The 20,653-nt window shown below is 43.7% G+C and overlaps 1 protein-coding gene across 1 annotated transcript in view; it reads left to right on the forward strand.

Moving 5' to 3' along the window:
* Positions 1-20,653, forward strand: part of LOC306977721 (uncharacterized protein) — a 101,164-nt gene extending 80,511 nt beyond the window's left edge. The window contains exons 6-44 of the mRNA XM_079576149.1: positions 2,350-2,424; positions 4,329-4,421; positions 6,406-6,541; positions 7,286-7,326; positions 7,516-7,707; positions 7,791-7,817; positions 7,890-7,952; positions 8,022-8,090; positions 8,171-8,218; positions 8,410-8,526; positions 10,645-10,698; positions 10,799-10,834; positions 11,341-11,466; positions 11,903-11,956; positions 12,043-12,078; positions 12,150-12,194; positions 12,295-12,357; positions 12,597-12,632; positions 12,704-12,778; positions 12,871-12,933; positions 13,140-13,202; positions 13,287-13,376; positions 13,457-13,492; positions 13,585-13,638; positions 14,197-14,253; positions 14,737-14,796; positions 14,880-14,921; positions 16,386-16,413; positions 16,488-16,553; positions 16,640-16,662; positions 16,755-16,844; positions 16,952-17,093; positions 18,025-18,086; positions 18,171-18,299; positions 18,373-18,420; positions 18,495-18,563; positions 18,686-18,883; positions 20,033-20,148; positions 20,228-20,653. Of these exons, the coding sequence (XP_079432275.1) occupies positions 2,350-2,424; positions 4,329-4,421; positions 6,406-6,541; positions 7,286-7,326; positions 7,516-7,707; positions 7,791-7,817; positions 7,890-7,952; positions 8,022-8,090; positions 8,171-8,218; positions 8,410-8,526; positions 10,645-10,698; positions 10,799-10,834; positions 11,341-11,466; positions 11,903-11,956; positions 12,043-12,078; positions 12,150-12,194; positions 12,295-12,357; positions 12,597-12,632; positions 12,704-12,778; positions 12,871-12,933; positions 13,140-13,202; positions 13,287-13,376; positions 13,457-13,492; positions 13,585-13,638; positions 14,197-14,253; positions 14,737-14,796; positions 14,880-14,921; positions 16,386-16,413; positions 16,488-16,553; positions 16,640-16,662; positions 16,755-16,844; positions 16,952-17,093; positions 18,025-18,086; positions 18,171-18,299; positions 18,373-18,420; positions 18,495-18,563; positions 18,686-18,883; positions 20,033-20,148; positions 20,228-20,429 (3,024 nt within the window). The 3' untranslated portion in view covers positions 20,430-20,653. The remainder of the gene's footprint in view (positions 1-2,349; positions 2,425-4,328; positions 4,422-6,405; positions 6,542-7,285; positions 7,327-7,515; positions 7,708-7,790; positions 7,818-7,889; positions 7,953-8,021; positions 8,091-8,170; positions 8,219-8,409; positions 8,527-10,644; positions 10,699-10,798; positions 10,835-11,340; positions 11,467-11,902; positions 11,957-12,042; positions 12,079-12,149; positions 12,195-12,294; positions 12,358-12,596; positions 12,633-12,703; positions 12,779-12,870; positions 12,934-13,139; positions 13,203-13,286; positions 13,377-13,456; positions 13,493-13,584; positions 13,639-14,196; positions 14,254-14,736; positions 14,797-14,879; positions 14,922-16,385; positions 16,414-16,487; positions 16,554-16,639; positions 16,663-16,754; positions 16,845-16,951; positions 17,094-18,024; positions 18,087-18,170; positions 18,300-18,372; positions 18,421-18,494; positions 18,564-18,685; positions 18,884-20,032; positions 20,149-20,227) is intronic.

Genomic DNA, 20,653 nt, shown 5'->3' on the forward strand with positions numbered 1-20,653 from the left:
CTGATCCCAAACATTGTGGCAGAGCGACTGGGTGGTCACGTCGGAGATGTTTCCAAACACTGGAGCAACAGATTTCACAAACTGCCCCCTGAAATGGCACTTCTTTTCCGGATACACCCTCGTTTTGTCCGTGGCGTCTCCGTAGCAGCGCTGAGTTGGTCCATGGAGCTGCTGGACCGCTGTGTGCTGCTGTGGGCGGTTGTTTTTGTCGGCGTTGGGATAAATGACCCGTGGAGACGTGCCAGGACAAACAGACAAACAGCTGGACTCCACAGCTCATCTGTACAACCTCAGAGCTCACTGTAAATGTGGCGGGAGAGGAGTTCTGTCCACAAAAGGGGCACAACATTTGCTTCTCCAATCTTGTTTGTGTGTTTGATCGTGTGACTATGGGATTTTTTTTGGTAGTGGAAGCTTTGGGGCAGTTGTGGCGGCAGAAGTAATGGCAGAGGAGTCAAGGGCTTTGAATGACCATGCTTTATGATCTTGCAATGTATTGGAACTTTCTTAATTACTATGAACTTATCTCAGGCATCTGCGACCCATGGTTTTAGAGTTAGATGCAACTCTCACGACTCTGGGCCATTTCTGTGTTACCTGAGCCCTCAGGTGAAGTGATCTAGTCGTGCTTTGTGCTTTAGTCTAGTCTAATCTGGAGTAAATGTTCATGAAATAAGTTAACTTGTTGGGCCTGGGTGCTCTTGCCCCTTACTCTCAAACAGTGGTGAAAAATGTAGTGGTTAAGTTCGATGATCATCTGAAGTTTGACAACAGGTTGGGTGTTGTTAGGGCTAGCTTTTCTAATCTTTCCTTGGCCAGAATGACCCAGAAAAGGCTATGTACACTTTCATTAGCTTAAGCATTGAGTATTGTAATGCATACATTTGTTTTTAAAATCTATTCATGGACTTGCACCTTCCTATTTCTGTGATCTGATGGTTGCACATCAGCCCAGTAGAGCCGAGTGCTGCGTCTGCAGGACAACACCTGCTGGAGAACCAAATGTAAGCAGTGGGGGGTCGTTTTTCTGTGGCTGGGCCGAGACTCTGGATACTCTGCCTTTGAGTTAAAGCCCTCACTGACCTGACACTGTTTAAACGCCGAAGGTTGAAAACGTACCTGTTTAGATCTGTTTTTGGCACATCCGTGATTAATCTGGGAGGAGCTCGGAGTAGAGTCGCTGCTCCTTCATGTCGAAAGGAGCCAGCTGAGGTGGCTCGGGCATCTATTCCGGATGCCTCCTGGTCGAATCCCGCGGGAGGTGTTCCAGGCATGGAAGACCCAGGACACGCTGGTGGGACTATGTCTCCGAGCTGGCCTGGTGTCGCCTCGGGGTCCCCCCAGAACAGCTGGAGGAGGTGTGTGTGGACCGGGAAGTTTGGGCATCTCTGCTGAGACTGCTGCCCCCGCGACCCGGCCCCGGATAAAGCGGAAGAAAATGGATGGATGGATGGATGGATGGACGTGATTAATATGTACTTTCTGTTTTTCTATGTTGTGTTCCTGTTGTTTTTAGTATACTGTACTTACGGAAAGCACTTTAGTTGGTTTGTTGGTTGATTGTCCTTGATTTGAGGAATCTGTCCATGAAGTAAGTTTGGCTACACTTAAACCGAGAAAAAAAAGATGTCATCAGACTCAAAAATTAGATTGATTTAATTTACTCGAAATAAGATTCTTGTTTTTGAAATTAGTAACTCAAATCAAGCACAAATTCACTTACATTATACTTATTTCTATAGATTAAGTTTTGCAATGCACTCCTCGTTTATCTGATTTAGTGGTTAAACTCTCTCTTTACAGATAATATTTTAGCATTACCCCGATGAGTTGGTTCCAGACCCCGATATATCCGGTTGTTTTTGTGGGAAAATATGCTCAATTTACTTGGCGTTTGCTTCACACTTATCTGTACGTAGACCGTGTGCCAACTAGAAGCAATGTGTAACAATATAAATGCTGTATCTAGAGCTGACTCCTTATGGAACAGTAACCATAAGGTCTTATCTGAGAGTGCAGTTTCAAAGCAGCACTTTCTTGTTAAGGACCATAGTGACTTCTGCTTCTGTACAAATGTCTGTCAGTGGGATGAGGCTTGTGTTTGAAAACAGATGTAAAACACGCAGCCCCGTGACTGTTGGACATTTGTTCAGACTTTGAGATGTTCCTCTTCCCTCAACACCTTAATGAGACACATTATCTGCTCGCGTTGAATGAAATGTCCAAGTTTGTCCCGCGGCCTTGAGCTTCTGCTGTGAGAAACAGACTCGAGCTCCAACAAACTGCGATAATTCACGGCATTATCTGAATTACAACGCTGCAATCTCTCCTCCCTCTGTCTCTGGTCAGGGCTCCATCCAGCAGCTGCTCCTGAAGTCTGATCCCACGGCCCCGGACGACCAGTGCGAAGAGGACGACCCCTACGTGAGTCTGACGCACCATTCAGTCACTTTTTCCAACGGGAATCTGGGGGACGAGAAGAGCCGCTGTTTATAAGTGCAACAGGTGGTCCCTCTAGTGGTGGAAGAGATGTACTACAGATGTATGAGGATAAATCTGCACTTACTCATGTCTCAAGAAATTATGCCAAATTGTGGTTCTACTAACTCACACTGACAGTCATTTTAGACTAGTTGCTTTTTTTATTGTTATATATATAGATAGATATATTTCTCCACTCAACAGAAGTAACGCAACACTTGTTTTCGCTCTCATTTTTCATGGGGTGAACAAAAGACATACAATTTTCTTATATTTTACACTATCACTGATAAACAGAATTTAGTACAATTAAATCTACTTTGTAACAATCTGTAATAACTAATACCTATAGTACATACACAATGTAAAATGTGTATTAGTACTTTGGAAGTACATACTGTAATAAGACATAAGACCCTTAGGGTTAGGGATTGCTCTTATGTCTTATTCCATTATGTACCTCCAAAGTACACATTTTTCTAATCTCACCCATAGGCACAAGTTATTGCACATTGTTACAGAGCAAATTACATAGTACCAAATTTGCATAGGTGTGCTTTAGGATGTCTACAATAAAAGGACACTCAGCTTTTATTCATTGGAAGGCTTTTTTTATGGGCAATGGCATTTTGAATCACATGCTCCGTATTGGCGCATACAGTACAACAGCTGTGCTGCGTGAGGCAAAATGCTGGTCACACCAAACACCAGTGTTGGGGAGTAACTGAATACATGTATTTAGAATACATACATTTTTAAAAACTAATTTTGAGTAACTGTATTCTGACAAAGTTACTCTTTTATTTGAGGGTATTTAGAATACAAGTACTTTCCTATTATCAAAGGAATACATTGCAGTGCTCATTTGTAAAATTTCAGTTTCATTATCATATCAATAAGAAAGAAAAGTTTAGCTCTATGTTATAATTGAGCTGTGTTTGCAAAGTGCTTTTATGCATCTGAATCTGTGGCAAATTAGTTTGTAACAAGTGTAGCTGCATGTTTTTAACTGTACACCGTGAATATAAATCACCGTGATAGGACAAATGAACAGAATACGTTTCAAAATACATTTTAAAGGGACTATACAGAGTTTAAATTTCGGGTCCAAAGTGCTGTCATGCACGAGCTTAATATAGAACCTGCAGTTACACGTAAGACCTGAGGTGGCAGTAGTGAGCATAAAATGACCAACTTGCCATTAGTCCCTTTAAGGCTAGTATTCTGGATTCTGTGAAATACAATGTTCTCCCCAACACTGCAAGGTCAAGGTCAAGGTCAAGGTCAAATTTATTTATAGAGCACATTTACAAACAGCAGCCACTGCCCCAAAGTGCTGTACAGATACATAAAATAAAACATCAACATTTAATACAAATAGAATAATAAAATCAACATGAGAAAAATGCTCAGCTCGTGCCGAAGGCCAGTGCAAAAAAGTGAGTCTTCAGCGAGCGCTTGAAACTCTCCAAAGATGTTACAGTTCTAATGTGTAAAGGGAGAGAATTCCACAATTTAGGGCCGGCTACAGCGAAGGCTCCGCCCCCTCTGCTCTTCCGCTTAGACCTGGGATGGTCTAAAAGATATTGATCAGCGGACCTCAGAGCTCGGACAGGACTGTGCAAAGATATCAACTCTGACAAATAAGGTGGAGCTAAACCATTCAGACATTTAAAAACAAACAAGAGGATTTTAAAATTGATTCTAAATCCAACAGGTAGCCAATGAAGGGATGCAAGCACAGGAGTGATGTGATCATATCGTGATGCTCCTGAGAGCAGTCGTGCAGCTGCATTTTGCACTGGCACTGACTGGTTTTCTTGTCCCGTTTGTTTCTCTGGCCGTAGGCGTCCGGTTACGGCAGCGGCGACGACTCTTATGACGACCTGGAGGGAACAGTGGAGGTGAAGAAGACTGTGGAGGAGAGAGAGTACACTGAGGTGCGCCTTTATTTACATATATCCCGCTAACTGATTATGATTTATTCGCCACATTTAGAAAGTTGGAAAGTTTTATTTTCCCAAGTTACAAGAAGGCTATCTGAGGGGGCCAATTTTCTACATTTTGGAAAGTGTTTGCTAGGCTACGTCAACATAGTGTTATTTTTGTTCTCACGTCAACAAACGCAGCTCTTATCTGCCCCGCCCTGGCGCAGACTGGACCGCCGCGATTTCACAATGAGCTTTTTAAAGTTTGGAAAAAAGAAGGAAAACCAGGAAGCGTGGGCAGCTGGAGTTGTTTTGCGAACTTTATCTTTCATATTCCCCCCTGATTTTTCCCATAAGTGAACTTTGGGGCAGTTTTTAGTTTAAACAAACAGCGTCGAGCGCGTTAGGAGCAACATCCAAGTCCAGAGGTGGTCCAGCTGTTTCCTCCGCTTTGTTTATTGCTGTTTTGAGATCTGTTTTGACAGTGTCTTCTATGCAAAATATACAGACAACCACCAAACATGTAAATACGGGATAGTTTCAATTAGAAGGACATGTGGTGCATATTGTCAGACTTTGATATTGTTCTCCTGATGTGGGGAGAGCAGTGGAAACTCCTACTGCAACTATTGTTCCTGGACTTAGAGTCAAATTATAACATTAAAAGAATCCTTAGTGCTGTCAATAATGATTCAAGATTCAAGATTTTTTATTTGTCAAACCATGTGAATGATTTTAAATTATCTTTCTCTCATTCTTGATTGTGGAGGGGTGGGAGGGAGGGCAGGGAGTTCAGCTTCCCGATGGCCTTGTGTATGAAACTTCTTCTGTCGACTGGAAGTGACCCCTAGATTCCGCAGTCTCCTCCCAGAAGGCATTACCTTGAAGAGACTGTGATGGTGCGAAGGGTCCCTGGTGATTCTGACAGCTTTGCGGGTGAGACGGGTGGAGGACATGTCCTTAGGGGAGAGGGGCTCGACAGATCTTCTCCGCTGCTCTCATGATGCGCTGGAGGCTCCTTCGGCAGGTGGCAGTGCTGGTGCCGTGCCACACAGTGATGGAGCTGGTCAGGATGCTCTCTATAGTCCCTCTGTAGGAGAACCACACAGTGATGGAGCTGGTCAGGATGCTCTCTATAGTCCCTCTGTAGAAGAACCACACAGTGATGGAGCTGGTCAGGATGCTCTCTATAGTCCCTCTGTAGAAGAACCTCACAGTGATGGAGCTGGTCAGGATGCTCTCTATAGTCCCTCTGTAGAAGAACCTCACTGTGATGGAGCTGGTCAGGATGCTCTCTATAGTCCCTCTGTAGAAGAACCACACAGTGATGGAGCTGGTCAGGATGCTCTCTATAGTCCCTCTGTAGAAGAACCACACAGTGATGGAGCTGGTCAGGATGTTCTATAGTCCCTCTGTTAGAAATTGCACATAACGGAGGCCGGGACTCTGGCTCTTCTCAACTTGCGGAGAAAGTAGAGACTCTGATTACTTTTCTTGACCAGTGATGTAGTGTGCCTGGTCCAGGAGAGCTTCTCTGTGGTGTGCACACCCAGGAACTTAGTGCTGGTCACCCTCTCCACTGATTGTTAGAGGAGCATACTGGACCCGCGCTCTTCGAAAGTCCACAACAATCTCTTTTGTCTTCTCCACATTTAGAGAGAGATTGTTCTGTTCTCTCTCACCTCACTCCTGTAGTTTGACTCGTCTCTGTTGCTGATGAAGCCCACCGCTGTTGTGTCGTCTGCCAGCTTGATAAAGAGGTTTGAGTCGTACTTTGGAGCGCAGTCATGGGTCAGCAGAGGGAACAGGAGGGGGCTCAGCACACAGCCTTGGGGAGCCACCGTGTTCAGTGTGTTGGTTCTGGAGGACTTGCCGCCGACACGTACAGCCTGTGGTCTCCCCGTCAGCCAGTTGCACAGAGATGTGTTGTGCATCTTCAGTTGAGCAATTGGACCGATATAATATAATGATACAGTCTGATATTTTATATTTACAGTCCTTCCCAGACCTGGAGGCTCATGGCACCCCTGTCCCGGCTCCTCCCACTGAGACGTCCCGAGGAGTGGACGATGAGGACACGTACATCGAGGGGACTTCAGGACTGGAGCAGGAGACCAGCACTCAGCAAACAGGTAGAGGGAGGATGGACACTGTGTCAGAGGTTTGATTTTTATGGAGGGTTATGAATACAGGCTGAAAGAATGCAAATGTTCTGAACTATGAGATGCCTGGGTAAAAGGTTTTAACAATTGATACAAATATAACAGCTTCTCCAGGTCTCTCCTGCTCCCCGTCCGCTGCACTTCCACCTTTTGTCCTCTTGTCGCGCTCACAGCAGGTGCACTGATCGTGATCGCACCAGCAGGAGTTACTGAACAGTCACATGACACGGGTTACTATGGAAACAAGGGAGATGCTATTCAGATCACAGCCGAATATAAAACCAAAGCATGAAAAGGTTAAAAAAACAACATGAAAACCCCATCCTTGGACTCTGTGACACCTGGACTTAGAAGGAGTATATGTTTCAAAACCAGAGGGCTGTGGTGTAGTTAAAAGACCTTTATGTCTTATGGCATGTCTAAATGGAGAAACTAAAAGGCCTTCATCGGGGGGGCCAACAACAACTACAATAGCTCATTTCTCAAAATAATAATAATAATTTTGTTTTGTACAAAAAATACCAAGTAATTAATGACATGACATTCACTACTAGACAACAATGTAACTTCAAAATAATAAATATATAAAGGGGGGGGATAGAAAAGTCAAATACTAATTGATACTGTGTAATACATGCTCTTACCACCAGATGGTGCTCTATACTTTACAAACAGTTTAATGAACGCAAATGTCTTCTTGTCTTTTGGTTTCAGTTTCACCACAGAGAACAACTCCAGCCTCCACTCCGAGCTCAGTAAGTGACAGCGATTAGTTTGTGTTTGATTAATACCATTTACCCGATCCAATTTTATTTTATTTTTAGCAGATTTTTGAAACAAGTATTTCCAAAGTGCTGCACATAAAAAACAACTACAATTTACGTGAACCTCTGCCTGCAAACGAGTAAAGCCTTGTCTCTAAATAGTAAATGTCTGTGTTCCAGTTGGTGCAGACCTCTCCAGGACTGAAAGGGGAGCGAGGCGACCAAGGCCCCCCTGGCCCCCCCGGCCCCCCTGGACCTACTGGACCCTCCTCAAATGTGACGGGGGCTGAAGCAAGTCCCGGACCGAGAGGACCACAGGGACCAATGGGACCGGCCGGACCAAGCGGAGCCCCAGGGAGAGACGGGCTGCCTGTGAGTGCAGCATGATCAGATTTAGACGATGAACCGGCCTGTGGTTTTGGAGCTCAGATATTGTGTTTATGTGTTTTTTTCAGGGAGCCAAAGGTGACGGCGGTGAACAAGTGAGTATTCTGCATCATTTTGGTTTAAACTTTGATAAAACTGTACGTTTTTAACTATGATAATTTCTCCAGGGACCAGAGGGGCCTCCAGGATTCCCAGGGCTGCAGGGGGACACAGGGCCCAAAGGGGACAAGGTAGGTTCGTCTGTGATTATGTTTTCATCAGAATTGAACATTAATCTCTGATGATTCTGTCCTCTTCAGGGAGATCTTGGTGTGGGGTTACCTGGTCCACCCGGGCCTCCTGGACCTCCGGGACGGGCTACATCTGGGGTATGCTCCTGTCAGGTCAACGTTTACCCAAAATGCAATGGACCCTCTGTTTCTAACTGTTGTTTCCCACGTTACTTCAGGAGGGCTCTGGGTTTGACGACTTTGACAGCGATGCAGAGATTATTCGAGTGAGTGGCCTCTTATTTGCTTCAGTAAGCCCCTGGGCAGGTGTGACTACATAAGGCGCTCACATTACCAAGTGTAAAGAGTGAATCAGTGACAGCCATGTGTTCTGTTCTGAGATGCTTTTAAAGGGCAATACAAATCCAAAACAATATTATTATTATCATTATAAAATGTATCTGTGTGTCCCACGCAGGGCCACCCAGGAGCTCCGGGCCCCCCTGGCCTGCCCGGGCCTCCTGGACCCCCCTCGGAGAGTCTGGTCCCTGGCCCCTCCGGGAGAGATGGACAGAAAGGAGAACCAGGGCTTCCTGTGAGTTTTTACACTTTATTTGTGAAGAGAGTCTTAGAGGAGAAATGTACAGGAATAATTGTGCAAAGTTGTGGTTTGGTTCATTTCTGTTTTTTAATTGGATTATGTTCGTAACGTTAAAGCTGCATTATGCAACTTTTAAATACGGGGGAAAAAGTTGACATTTGTGCATATTTTACTTTGTAGTGACCCAGCGGCTGCATGAGTGGTTAGTGTGGCGCCTTTACTTTTGATCATGGTGGTCTTTACAACGCTCCAGGATCAATTGTTTTGACGGTTTTCTGGTGAGAGGCTCCGTCAGCAGTGAAAACCTTGCAAACAATTGATCCTGGAGCATCGTCGAGACCACTGTGATGGAAAGTAAAGGTGCAATTCTGACCACTCATGCAGCTGCTGGGTCACTACAAGGTCAAATATGCATTTATACAATTATACACTTTTTTTTTTCATAAGGCACCTTTCATGTAAACTATACGCTGCAGACAGATTGACAAGAGGATGCATTTCAACATTTTCTGATCGGAGAATGATAATCTTTACAAATTGCTGCATTTACATTTCAGCAGTGCTTTAAGTGGGTCAACAAAGGTGCTGGTATCTAGTGTCTCTGATGCTAAAGAGGGATAAAGTCTAGTAAAAAACCATGAGGTACATTGCAAAAAGCTATAGATTGTTTGGATTTTACTTGTCTGATAATACGTTGTGGGTTCGAGCCAGCGTGTGTCACTTCTGTTCTTCCCTGACGCTGCTATACTCACATTCTGGGGCTTTTACATCTTTGCACAATTAGAATACTGTATAGTCCTAGTCGAGAAGGGGCAGATACAGAGCCTGGTCCACCCTAGCCCAGGTCAGCGACTCTCTCTACTCAGCCGCTTCACACTCCTCAGCGCTCTTGTGTGGACGCTGAGGGCGGCTTGAGCGACACCTGTGCTCTCGTCTGTGCAACAGTTAATGGATCACGAAATATGAGCGGGTGACACGCGGCAGACAGGGCAGCACAGTGAAGAGGATTAATGCGGACCTTCTCATACTCACCGGGACTCTGTCAGCATAATCTTGGCCGGCCCACTTAAAGCACTGCAATTCACTGAGTGCTGCACTTTAGACAAAGCACCTGAGCAGAATAAATCATGTCCAGAGTTTGAACCTTCACCTTCATGTTGAATACTGTATGTTTCCAGGTGATTGAAGAGTGGTTTAGTGCCTCTGGGTCCGGATCCCAGGCTTTTACTGAGTTTGAGTCCGGGTCTGGGCTTGGGTCTGGACTTGGGTCTGGACTTGGGTCTGGACTTGGGTCTGGACTTGGGTCTGGACTTATATCTGGGTCTGGACTTGACCCTGAACTTGAGTCTGGAATTGGGTCTGGTCTTGAGTCTGGGTTTGAGTCTGGGCTTGAGTTTTGGCTTGAGTCTGGACTTGAGTCGGAACTTGAGGCTGGACTTGAGTCTGAACTTGAGTCTGGACTTGAGTCTGGACTTGAGCCTGGACTTGAGTCTCAACTTGAGTCTGGACTTTTCTCTAGACTTGAGTTTGAACCTGAGCCTGAGATTTGGTCTGGTTCTTGGCAGGTACTACCTTGGTCCCAAACGAGGGGCGGAAAGACAGAATCTCCTCCAACATTTCATAAGGACCATGTTCACTGATCGCTTGTTTTAAACTGGCTGAGCTAAAGAACATTAATTTTACATTTCCATTCAGAGATTGGTCCTCAACTGGTGTAGCTTCAGAACCTGCCATCACTTTATTACGACAAACCAAGACCAAAACTAAAATATAGAAGTTCCGCTGATTCAAACATTGATCAAAAGGTTCATTATCACAACATTTTTTGACAAAGCTGCCAAAAACAGCCCTGTGACCAGTTGAGAACCCCTGAATTAGACGATTGCTCCCTGTAGAGGCATGAAATAAACATCATTATGCCGTGAACATGGTCGTTGCTGCAGGGAGTTGGGGAGATGTGTCTTTTCCATTTAGTGGCTTTTGCTCGTGCTGCAGAAATGGATGAAAACAGTAAAGAGTAGTGTCTTGTTTGCTAGTGAGCCTTGGATCTTCAGTGTATCACGTGGCCTCCGATGTGGGTATGTTTTACAAGCAGAATGTGCTCTTTTTTAGGGACCTGATGGAAAAGATGGGGAACCAGGATCTGCTGGAGAGAGGGGAGACAAGGTGGGGCTTTAATTCAAGCTAATACGTCTGTGAATGAACTGTGAATGAAGTACTTTTATAATTGAATAACACTGAATACAGTTTGGTTTTTCGTTTTCAGGGTGATCCTGGTTTAAGCGGACAACCGGGACCAAAGGTAATGCTTTTCAAATGTTAATCATCATTTATCAGCATCTCAAATATCATGCTGAGTGTAAAATTTGGATTTTTTTGGTTCAGAACTGTACTTCTTAAAGTTCAGAACCATAGATTATAATGGCAGCAGGGGCGTGTCTATGGGGTGGCCAGGTATAGCACAGGCCACTGCTGCAATGTGATCTGATTATTTATTCAGCATCAGTAACATTTTAAGTTCAATTGTATGATTATTTATAAATGCAAAAAACAGTATATTGACAAAAATAACAACAAATGCAAGCATCTGAGTCCACCAGAATGATAAACTACAGTGTTCAATGTTAAAAAAAAAAGACTTGAACCTACCAGAATCTAACCATTACTACATTGGGCCGCGTTGGTCCCGGCCGTTGTTCCACCCTAACTTAACAAAGTGGGCCACCTTAATGACAAAAGTCTGAACACACCCCCCTCTAAATACATGATAGCAACTCTATGCAACATCTAATCCTTTCTTTACCTCAGGGAGACCAGGGCCCTGCAGGCTTCCCCGGTGTCCCAGGATCAGAGGGTCCCGAGGGGCGGCCTGGTCCCAGAGGTCCCCCCGGCCCCCCCGGCCCACCAGGACCGGGATACATGCAGGACTTTGAGGTAAAAACATCATACATTACTTGATAATACAGTGTAGATACAGACGGCATCTCTGGAATTGCCCATATATGGTTATGTTTGAAGCAGCCAGAGGGGGAAAACAAATAATTCTGAATATATTTCTCTACCAAATAAATATACAGAGACATAGAGAGGGGCAAAGTGGTTCAGAAGCCCATAAGAACAGAAAAAACGGTCTATGCTAACCAGGATCTAATGTTAGCCTCATGCTACATGCTAACACTAGCTACAAGTGTCCATTTTTCACTTCTACTGAGCAATCTGCTGTGAAAAAACATCCATATGGACCCGATTTAGACGTGACTTTATTTGTATGTGATAAATATGTTTATAGTCCACCAGAAAACGGCTAAAAAGTGTTGTATGTGGGGGTAAAGGATGAGGCTGGCTGATAAACAGAGCTCATGTCATTTAGGACATGGAGGGGGATCTGCAGAGCGGGTTTGGACCAGTGCTGAGAAGTTCACAGGTACGGCTCTAAAGGCCTACATGTTAAAATACAAGACATTCTTAAAGGGTTTTTACAACTCTGAGTCTTATTTCACTCTTCTTTAGGGTCAACCCGGGACCCCTGGACCTCGTGGACCAAGGGTAAGCGGCATGATTGAAGAGAAAAGACGATAACTTAGTATGAGGGGATTAAATGTATGTCATTTTCTTAGGGTGATGATGGTGCAGATGGTGCTCCAGGAAAACCAGGTCAAAAGGTCATTATTAAAATCACCACCGTGTGTCCATCGTTCAATAATCATCATGTATTACCAATTACTTACTCCACGCTATACGTTTTCTTGATGATTTCTTCAGGGGGAGACGGGTGACATTGGAAGACCAGGATTTCCAGGGTTGGAAGGAGACAAAGGAGAACGGGTGAGTTAAAGTGAAGGTTTGCAAGATTCAAGTCTAAAGCAACACTTCGGAAGTTTTGACCCAAATATTGGATGACTGCGAGTTTTTGGCTGTTCTGTGGGTCGATATACAGCGCACTAAACCTGAAAAATTATATGATGTTGCTTTAAATATATTTTCTTTAAGACATGGACTTCTTGAGTTTCAATCACTTCACTGTCAATATATTGGTTAATAATGGTTTCATTGTTTTTCTACAGGGGCCCAGAGGGGACAAAGGTGATCCAGGGCAAAAGGTACATTCTACATTTCATCCACACTGAAATGAAACGTGTTCACAATCTAAACATGAGTAATTTGGTTTCAGGGAGAGGCGGGACGCGACGCAGTGGGTTTGCCAGGACCTCCCGGGCCTCCAGGGCCAATAATCAACCTCCAAGAAGTGAGTGAAGAGTCAATAGCATTTAGAGTCTAATGTTTTAATGTTGTTAGGGAAGTGAAAAGTGAAATTTGTCTGTGCTTGTCTTCCAACAGTTTCTGAATGACACGGATGGTGCCTTCAATTTCTCAGGGATTTTGGAGTCTCTGGGACCTGGTGTAAGTACATGACTGCGGTGTTTTAATATGTTCAATTGTATCTTAGTTCATTTCTCTGATTTAAATTTGTTTGTTTAATACATAAGATCGTTTCCTGCCCACTTGAAATACATGTCTCATTTGAATATGCGTTCGAGTTGTGATTTGGTCCATAATTCACAAATAAAGTCTATATTTAAGTATTAAGTAATCATCAATGTGTTCAGGGGCCGCAGGGGCCGAAAGGAGACATAGGTTTACCAGGCGTTCAAGGACCTCCAGGACTCAAAGTAAGTGGAATTATACAAAAACCTTGAATGAAAGAATCATCTCTCAGTCAAATCCAATCATTTTTACCTATTTCTCTTGATTAGGGTGAAAGAGGAGAGCCAGGGTTTGTCATATCTGCAAACGGGACCCTGATTTCTGCTGTACGAGGACCAACGGGGGCCAATGGAGTGAAGGTTAGATTCTGGCACTTTTCATGATGAATATCCAGCATTGTCTTTAAGACAGTAAATAACTGTGCTGGATTTACTCGCAGGGAGATATCGGTGTGGCTGGACCTCCTGGGATCCCAGTACGTGTCTTCAAATGAGCTTCAAATGCCAATTCTTTAACTTCTTTATTTGTTTTTAAATGTCTAAATTGATTTTTTAATTTTGTCTTAAGGGACCCACTGGACCTTCTGGACCTAAGGGAGAGTTTGGCTTCCCCGGACGACCTGTAAGAATCATTTGTTTTACACTTTATTCACTCAGTGAATGTTGTGGAGGCAGAGTTTTTCTCTGTGGATTTGCATGTTCTCCTCCATGTGCTCAGGTTTGCCCAACTACTACAAACCACTACAAACATGAAGAATAAGTTCACATCTGGGCCAGGATTCCCCTGAAAAAGTGTTTCTGAAATCTCAGGAAAAAAAATTGTAGAAAACAGGTGTAAATTCAATCTGGGAGAATAGTTTCCGCATAATCAACCTCCAGCCAATGATCACATCTGCGAGGGCCACACCTCCACCTCAGCCTATCAGAGCAGAGCCACACCTTCGTCTCAGCCAACCTCGGTCCTGCGTTTAAGCCTCCAGGGTTCATGGCCGAACGCTTCCCAACTGTGCTGCGACCCACCTCCACCCCACTAACTTTAATTCACATATCATGTCTAGTGCCAGGGTCTGATTGCCAAAAATATATATGTAAATAAATCTTTCTAATTGCTGCTCTTGCCTCTGTTTGTCTATCCAGGTTGAAACATGCATCAACTTTGTGTTTCTTTTTCCTATTTCAGGGTCGTCCAGGCCTCAATGGACGGAAAGGAGAGAAAGGAGACTCATTTGGTCAGGCGGTAAGTTACAATTTTTATTTGAAATTCTGTCCAAAAAAAAATGTATTAAGGGGTGCATCGTTTAGTTTAGTTTAGTTTAGTTTAGTTTAGTTTAGTTGAACAATTCCAAGAAGCCATGTTATTAGAAAAGAAGAAGCAAGCAATGCTTATTTATGCCAACCCCATCCAACTCATTTACAAACTTTACAGATGCCGTTTACTTTATGGATTTTTTTTATGTGACCCAGTGGACATGTGGGTGATTAGCACGGCGCCTTTGCTTTATGAAGCTCCAGGATGGTTACACATATATTCCATTCAGAAAACCTAACAGCAAATTGATCCTGGAACATTATAGAGGCTACAGTGAAGGAAAGATTACAATAATAATAAACAATTTGAATGAAAAGCTACCTAATGCACCTTTAAAGAGCAGATAAAACAATCTTAGAAAATCCTATACTCTTCTCAAACGGGTGCACTGTCCCCATATGATTCTCCTAGGGCCCCCCCGGCCCGCCAGGTCCTCCAGGCCGACCAGGGATCTTCAACTGCCCCAAAGGAGTAAGTAACACAAACCCCTGCATGTCATTGAATCAAATACTGCAGTAAAGGTACATGTTATTGACTGTATCCTCTTTGCGAAGACCGTGTTCCCCGTCCCTCCCAGACCTCACTGCAAAATGCCTGTAAGTCCCAGGACGGTCCGTGTTTAGTCCTGAAATCCACCGAGCCTGAATCTAAAACTGCATGTGGAGATCCCGTTACTCATGATCGAACACTCTATATCTGCATGTGTTTTGTAGTCTCCCATTCTGCCTTCATTGAGATTATAGTGAACTTTACTTTATATTAACACTGTATTAGGATGAAACTAGCTGGTAACAAGGCGTAATTCACTTTGCAGCCCTGATTTCACTTCATTACCAAGAAAAGACTGATGTTTCCTGGTCACTTACAATTTTTAGCTAAACAACAAACGCGCCAATAAGAGAAACCCATCCGTCCAATATGGCGGCTCCCCCGAGTATGAAAACATGAGAAATAACAAATAAACATCATAGTCCGGTTCACTATGTAACATCACAGTTGTTTTGTGGAGAGCATCAAAACTATACATTTTTGAAAACTTTATTAAAAAGCAGTCAGAAAAACAATGTTTCCATTTGCTCTGATATGTCAAGTAAGTAACTTGTTTACCTTAATAAATCCTTTCCATTGTCCTTCTGGGGGAAATACAAGTGTTAATGGGATGATTGGAGGGCCTTTCATCTCCCCCTGGTGTCTCTGGCCTGAAAGCCACAATTACACACTAATTACACACACTAATGGAATCACGAAGGAGAAGCTAGCAGGCTAACGGGCAAAGCTAACTGCGGGCTAGCGCCACTTAAACAGTATTTACAGCCAAGTTGGAGTGAAAAAAATGATCTGCATTGTGCAATTCGATGTACAATATCCCTCTCTCCCTTTGTCTTTTCTGTCAGTGTAGTATTTACTCTCACAGACAATTAATGAGTAAAAAAACATAACATTCTACGACACCTGCAGTGGCGCTTATGGCCTCTGGGGGCATAAGTTACTTAGTAATGCTTTAAGAAAAGTTGCGATAATAACATTTATATGGGGAGTAAAAACCATAGTTTGGCGGAAATTTACGAAATTGGAAATCTAAATATAGTGAACTGGACTATATTGAAGATTTTCTGATAAACCAACAGGCGAAGTACTAAATTATTTTAATCTCAAGTGAGAGAAATGGCCATGTCCATAGTGAGCGTAACGGAACTTGAGAGTCTTCCGCATTTTACGGCGGGTTTGACAAATTTGATTGAAAGATTTTGCAAAGTCTCAGACGCTGCTGCTTTTGACCAAACAGTAGGTGTGGCTGACAAGATGGGACAGTCACAAGGCGGCATTGCTTTGACAATATTGGTAGACCCAAAATAAAGAAGCTGTCGACAAACATTTGAGGCCGAGCTCTTGAAGGATTGTGGAAAGTTGTTGAGCATGTTTGACTCTGGAACATGATTTTGCATGATGCATGATGTTTAGTATGAGTCACTACCTCTGCATGTCCCTGGGTGAGAGTTCTCCACAAACAGGTGAAGATGTGGACAGTGCTTCACTAACATTATATTATCCATTTGCAGCTTAACCCAGATGGAACGATAGCAGCTGGTGAGCCTCTTTTAACTTTTACTTGTCAATCAGTCAAATATTTGTCAATCAATAATCAACTGTTCTTTTCCAAGGCAACTGTCAAAACGGCTCAAAAGGAGAAAAGGGCGACAGAGGACCTCCCGGATTCCCTTCTCCAGGTTTGTGCATCGTTTCTTTTATAAATTATGAGTGAATTACAGAAAGCCAAATGAACTTTTCCTTATTGTCTCATCTGTATTTATAGATTTCTTCACTCGAGGAGTCTGGGTAAGCTGCAGCTAAAACCTTGAAGTCTAGTTTTAAAGTGTGTGTGTCCAGATTACTAGTGTTTTATCATCATGTTGTGTTTAACTGGGCAGGGGGAGAACAGTCTTAAAGGAGAGAAGGGCGACAAAGGCGAGGCCGGGTTTTTGGGACATCCTGGTTTACCCGGACGCCCTGGACCAGTGGTGAGTCCTTAATCCAAATCCAAATACTATAACTGAGTAAAACGTTTGTGTAACATTTATACAGAGTAACTCACAAAGTTCTTTACATGTTAAATCCGTAACTCCAGGGTCCAAAGGGAGACTCTCTTCTGGGACCCCCAGGGCCTTCGGGGGTGCCTGGTTCACCTGGCATCCCAGGATATGGCCGACCAGGACCTCCCGGACCCCCAGGACCTCCTGGACCTCCCTCCAGCTCCAGATACGGCACAGGTATGGGAAAATCTGTGCCCATAAGCATAAAAGTCTCATCCCTATACTGCCCCTTTTTGACACAAAAACAGGAAATCTCATCCATGTAGATACATAAATAAAGTTGATCGATACAGCTGGACATTTCTTGATTTAGACGCCCGATAGTTTTGCCAATCTTCTAGCCTTGTTCTTCTTTTTTTATCAACCTTCAACACTTCAATCTGGCAATTTAGTGGAACTCGGCCCTGGCCAATGGCCGCTGGTTGCACTGGTTTAAGACCGCGACGCTAGGTGCCGACATTGCTGCAGCACCTCCATGCTGTATGTGGGCGGCAAAACAAGCTAGTTTTCCATTAGATGGCATTGCACTTTACGATTTAAGCTGTAAACTGTTTTTTTTTAACTCTCTACATCTAGATATTCCTCCTGTGATAACGCTGGGTTATTTACAATTAAAGAAACCAGGCTGGTTTTCGTAAGGTACATTTTAGAAATCTCGTATACTAATGAGGGCCGGACTTTGATTGACAGGCCGCTAGAACTAGAGCTAATGGAGCGGGCGTGGCTACGGTTGAACCACAGGCTCCACGAGGGCCAAGTCTACTGTGAAGATCCCGCCCTTATGCCCTTTTTAGGAACATGCTCCGTCAGAGCTGGGTAGGAGGAGTCTGTAAATCCACCATGACTTTGTCCAGCTGTATCGATTTGTTGGACTGTAGGTATTGCATCTTGAGGTTCATCTATAAGACAGGTGCTACAAAGCAAGTGCAAGCTGGAAAATATAATATTATGTTGCTGCTTATCAATTTTTGCTCGTGCTCATTTTTACAGTTGTTTCCACCAAGGGTTTAAAAGTAGCACAATCTCCTCCATCCTCCATCATTTGCATTATTTGACTCCTCCTCTTTCTCATGTTAAAACCCTTCAGTGAAAGACGTTGTTGTTTCAGTGAGCATCGCCGGACCCCCAGGCCCTCCCGGACCTGCAGGAGCACCAGGACACGGCGCATCGGTGAGTTTAGCTTCCAACCACACCTGTAACATTGTCAGCCCTGGTTTCTTCCCGAACTCTAAACACAGCGTTGCGTCTGTGCAGCTGAGGACGTTCCCGAGCCGCGAGAGCATGATGCAGCACACGCTCAGAGACGCCGACGGGACTCTGGCCTTCGTCACCACCACCAGCAGTCTGTTCATCAAAGTGCCTCAGGGCTGGAAGGAGATACAGGTAAAACAGATCTCCACGTTAATGTGTAGAACCTCCAAGTATAGTATATGTAATTTCCCTTTCATTTCATCAGCTGGGCAGTCTGATCTACCTCTCTAACAACATCATTCCACAAGACGAGGTTACATTCACACATTTCATAACATTCTGCAGGGCTTGAATCTGTTGCTTACATTTTCTACTTGTTTCTTTTAGCCGAGTAATGCTGTGGCGTATCAGATCAGCGGACCAACAATGGAGCGGGTGCGATCTATAAAAGACAGGGTGAGTTTTAGGGGACTTGGGGAGGTGCTTCATATCCGTTTTCCTCATTACACCTCCTGACAATCATTACACCATTGCAAAGCTTAACCCGTTCCCCTCTCTGTCCTCGTGCTGGACCTCAGCTGACCCTCGTGGCCCTGAACCAGCCTCACTCGGGGCAGATGCTGGGCCTGGACTCCGCGGACAAAATGTGTTATGAACAGGCCAAAGCCATGGGCCTCACCCCCAACTACAGAGCCTTCATCTCCTCGCACAGACAGGAGCTGCAGCACGTCGTCCACCCGGGGGCCAGAGACAACCTGCCAGTCACCAACCTCAGGGTAAGAGAGAGAGAAACTGATCAATGAGACTGTAGCTCACAGAAACGTTATGTAGAGTTGATCTGTTACATGTTGACTATTGTTTATTTACCCCACACTGTGTTGAATCCCCATCCACTGGTTTTACAGTCTGCAACCCCATTTCCATCAGTTCTGGGCACATCTACAGCCTGCAGAGCTTTGTACCCTGTCACAATGTTCTCAAATGAAAAGTAGATGTGTTTCCACCCTCTTATGCATCTTTGAGTAATCCCTGAATCTTCCCCAGAGGTCATTCTCTCAGCATTGTGGCAATAGCTCCCAAAAAGCTCCTTCTGAGGTGCTTAATCCTGTTTTACATGAATGTTGCAAACCAACAAAGTATAAGATAGTGATAAAGATGTTTTCATATTATTACCAAATATCCTTGTAAATTGTGGCAAAATGAAGGCCTTAACCCCTTAACTCCCACCTGAACCGAGCACATTTTCTCCAGTTTGGCTTTACCCCAGTCCAAAAGCTTCTGGGGAAAAAAGCTGTGCAAATAGCAACTAAACTGAGACGAAAAAAATTGATGAAAAAGTGGCAAAAATGTCACAAAAATGTCACAAGAAATTGACAAAAATTGACGAAAAAATGACAAAAATTTGCCAAAATGCGACAAAAAATGACAAAAATGTGATAAAAAATTGACAAAAAATAACAATAATGTGACAAAAATGTGATAAAAAATTGACCAAAAAATGACAGAAATGTGACAAAAAATGACCAAAAAAATGACAAAAATGTGATTTAAAAAAATTGACAAAAAAAATTACAAAAATGTGACAAAAAATTACAATAAAATTACAATAAAATTACAATAAAATTACAATAAAATTACAAAAATGAGTTGAATACCCAACAAAAAAATTATGGAAAAGAATCTGATGACATAAGGAAAAAGATCCTCTCGGTTCAGGTGGGTTTTAAGAGGTTAAATGATATATAGCGCCTTTCTACCTAATACAATTTATTTGCTTATAATTTGCTTATAACCATCAAAATGTCTTATTCCTTATGTTTGCAACTCTTAAATGACTTGTAATTTTCATAAAGTAAACTTGATGGTTACTAGATTGATTTTGACATTTGATTCTAACATGGTTACTTTTTTTTTCTTATCTACAGGGAGACATTTTGTTCAGAAATTGGCGGTCCATATTTAACGGTGACGGGGCTCCAATCAACACCAGAATACCCATCTACTCCTTCGACGGGCGGGACGTTTTAGTCGACCCCTTCTGGTAAGCACTCATCTCAGAATGTCGTTTTCCTCAGCTTTAAGTCACAGATATCACATCATCTTCATCATCTGTTTCCCAGGCCTCACAAGCACATATGGCACGGCTCGACCAGCAGGGGGCACCGCGTCGTGGACAAACACTGCGAGGGCTGGGGCACGGACCACCTCTCCGTGATGGGGCAGTCCTCTCGTCTCTCCTCTGGACTCCTACTGGGACAGGAGCCGCGCAGCTGCTCCAGTCAGTTCATAGTGCTGTGTATAGAGACTCGCAAGAGCCTTTAAGACCCGCGTGAAGCCACTGAGGAGCCGCCAGCGCCAACGGACCCCAACAACTCACGGAAAACTATGAAAAATGACTGTCGTAAGAAGATTGCTTTATTTATTTGAACCTTTTTAACGGGACTGGTCAGTTTCCACTTCGCCACGACGACACAAACGCCAAAAATCTAAAGTAAAGGGTGCTAGAGCTGTTTTAAATATCTATTTTTGTATTTATTCAAGTTACG

The sequence above is a fragment of the Gobius niger genome, assembly GCF_951799975.1.
Source record: "Gobius niger genome assembly, chromosome: 18".
Classification (NCBI taxonomy): Eukaryota; Metazoa; Chordata; class Actinopteri; order Gobiiformes; family Gobiidae; genus Gobius; species Gobius niger.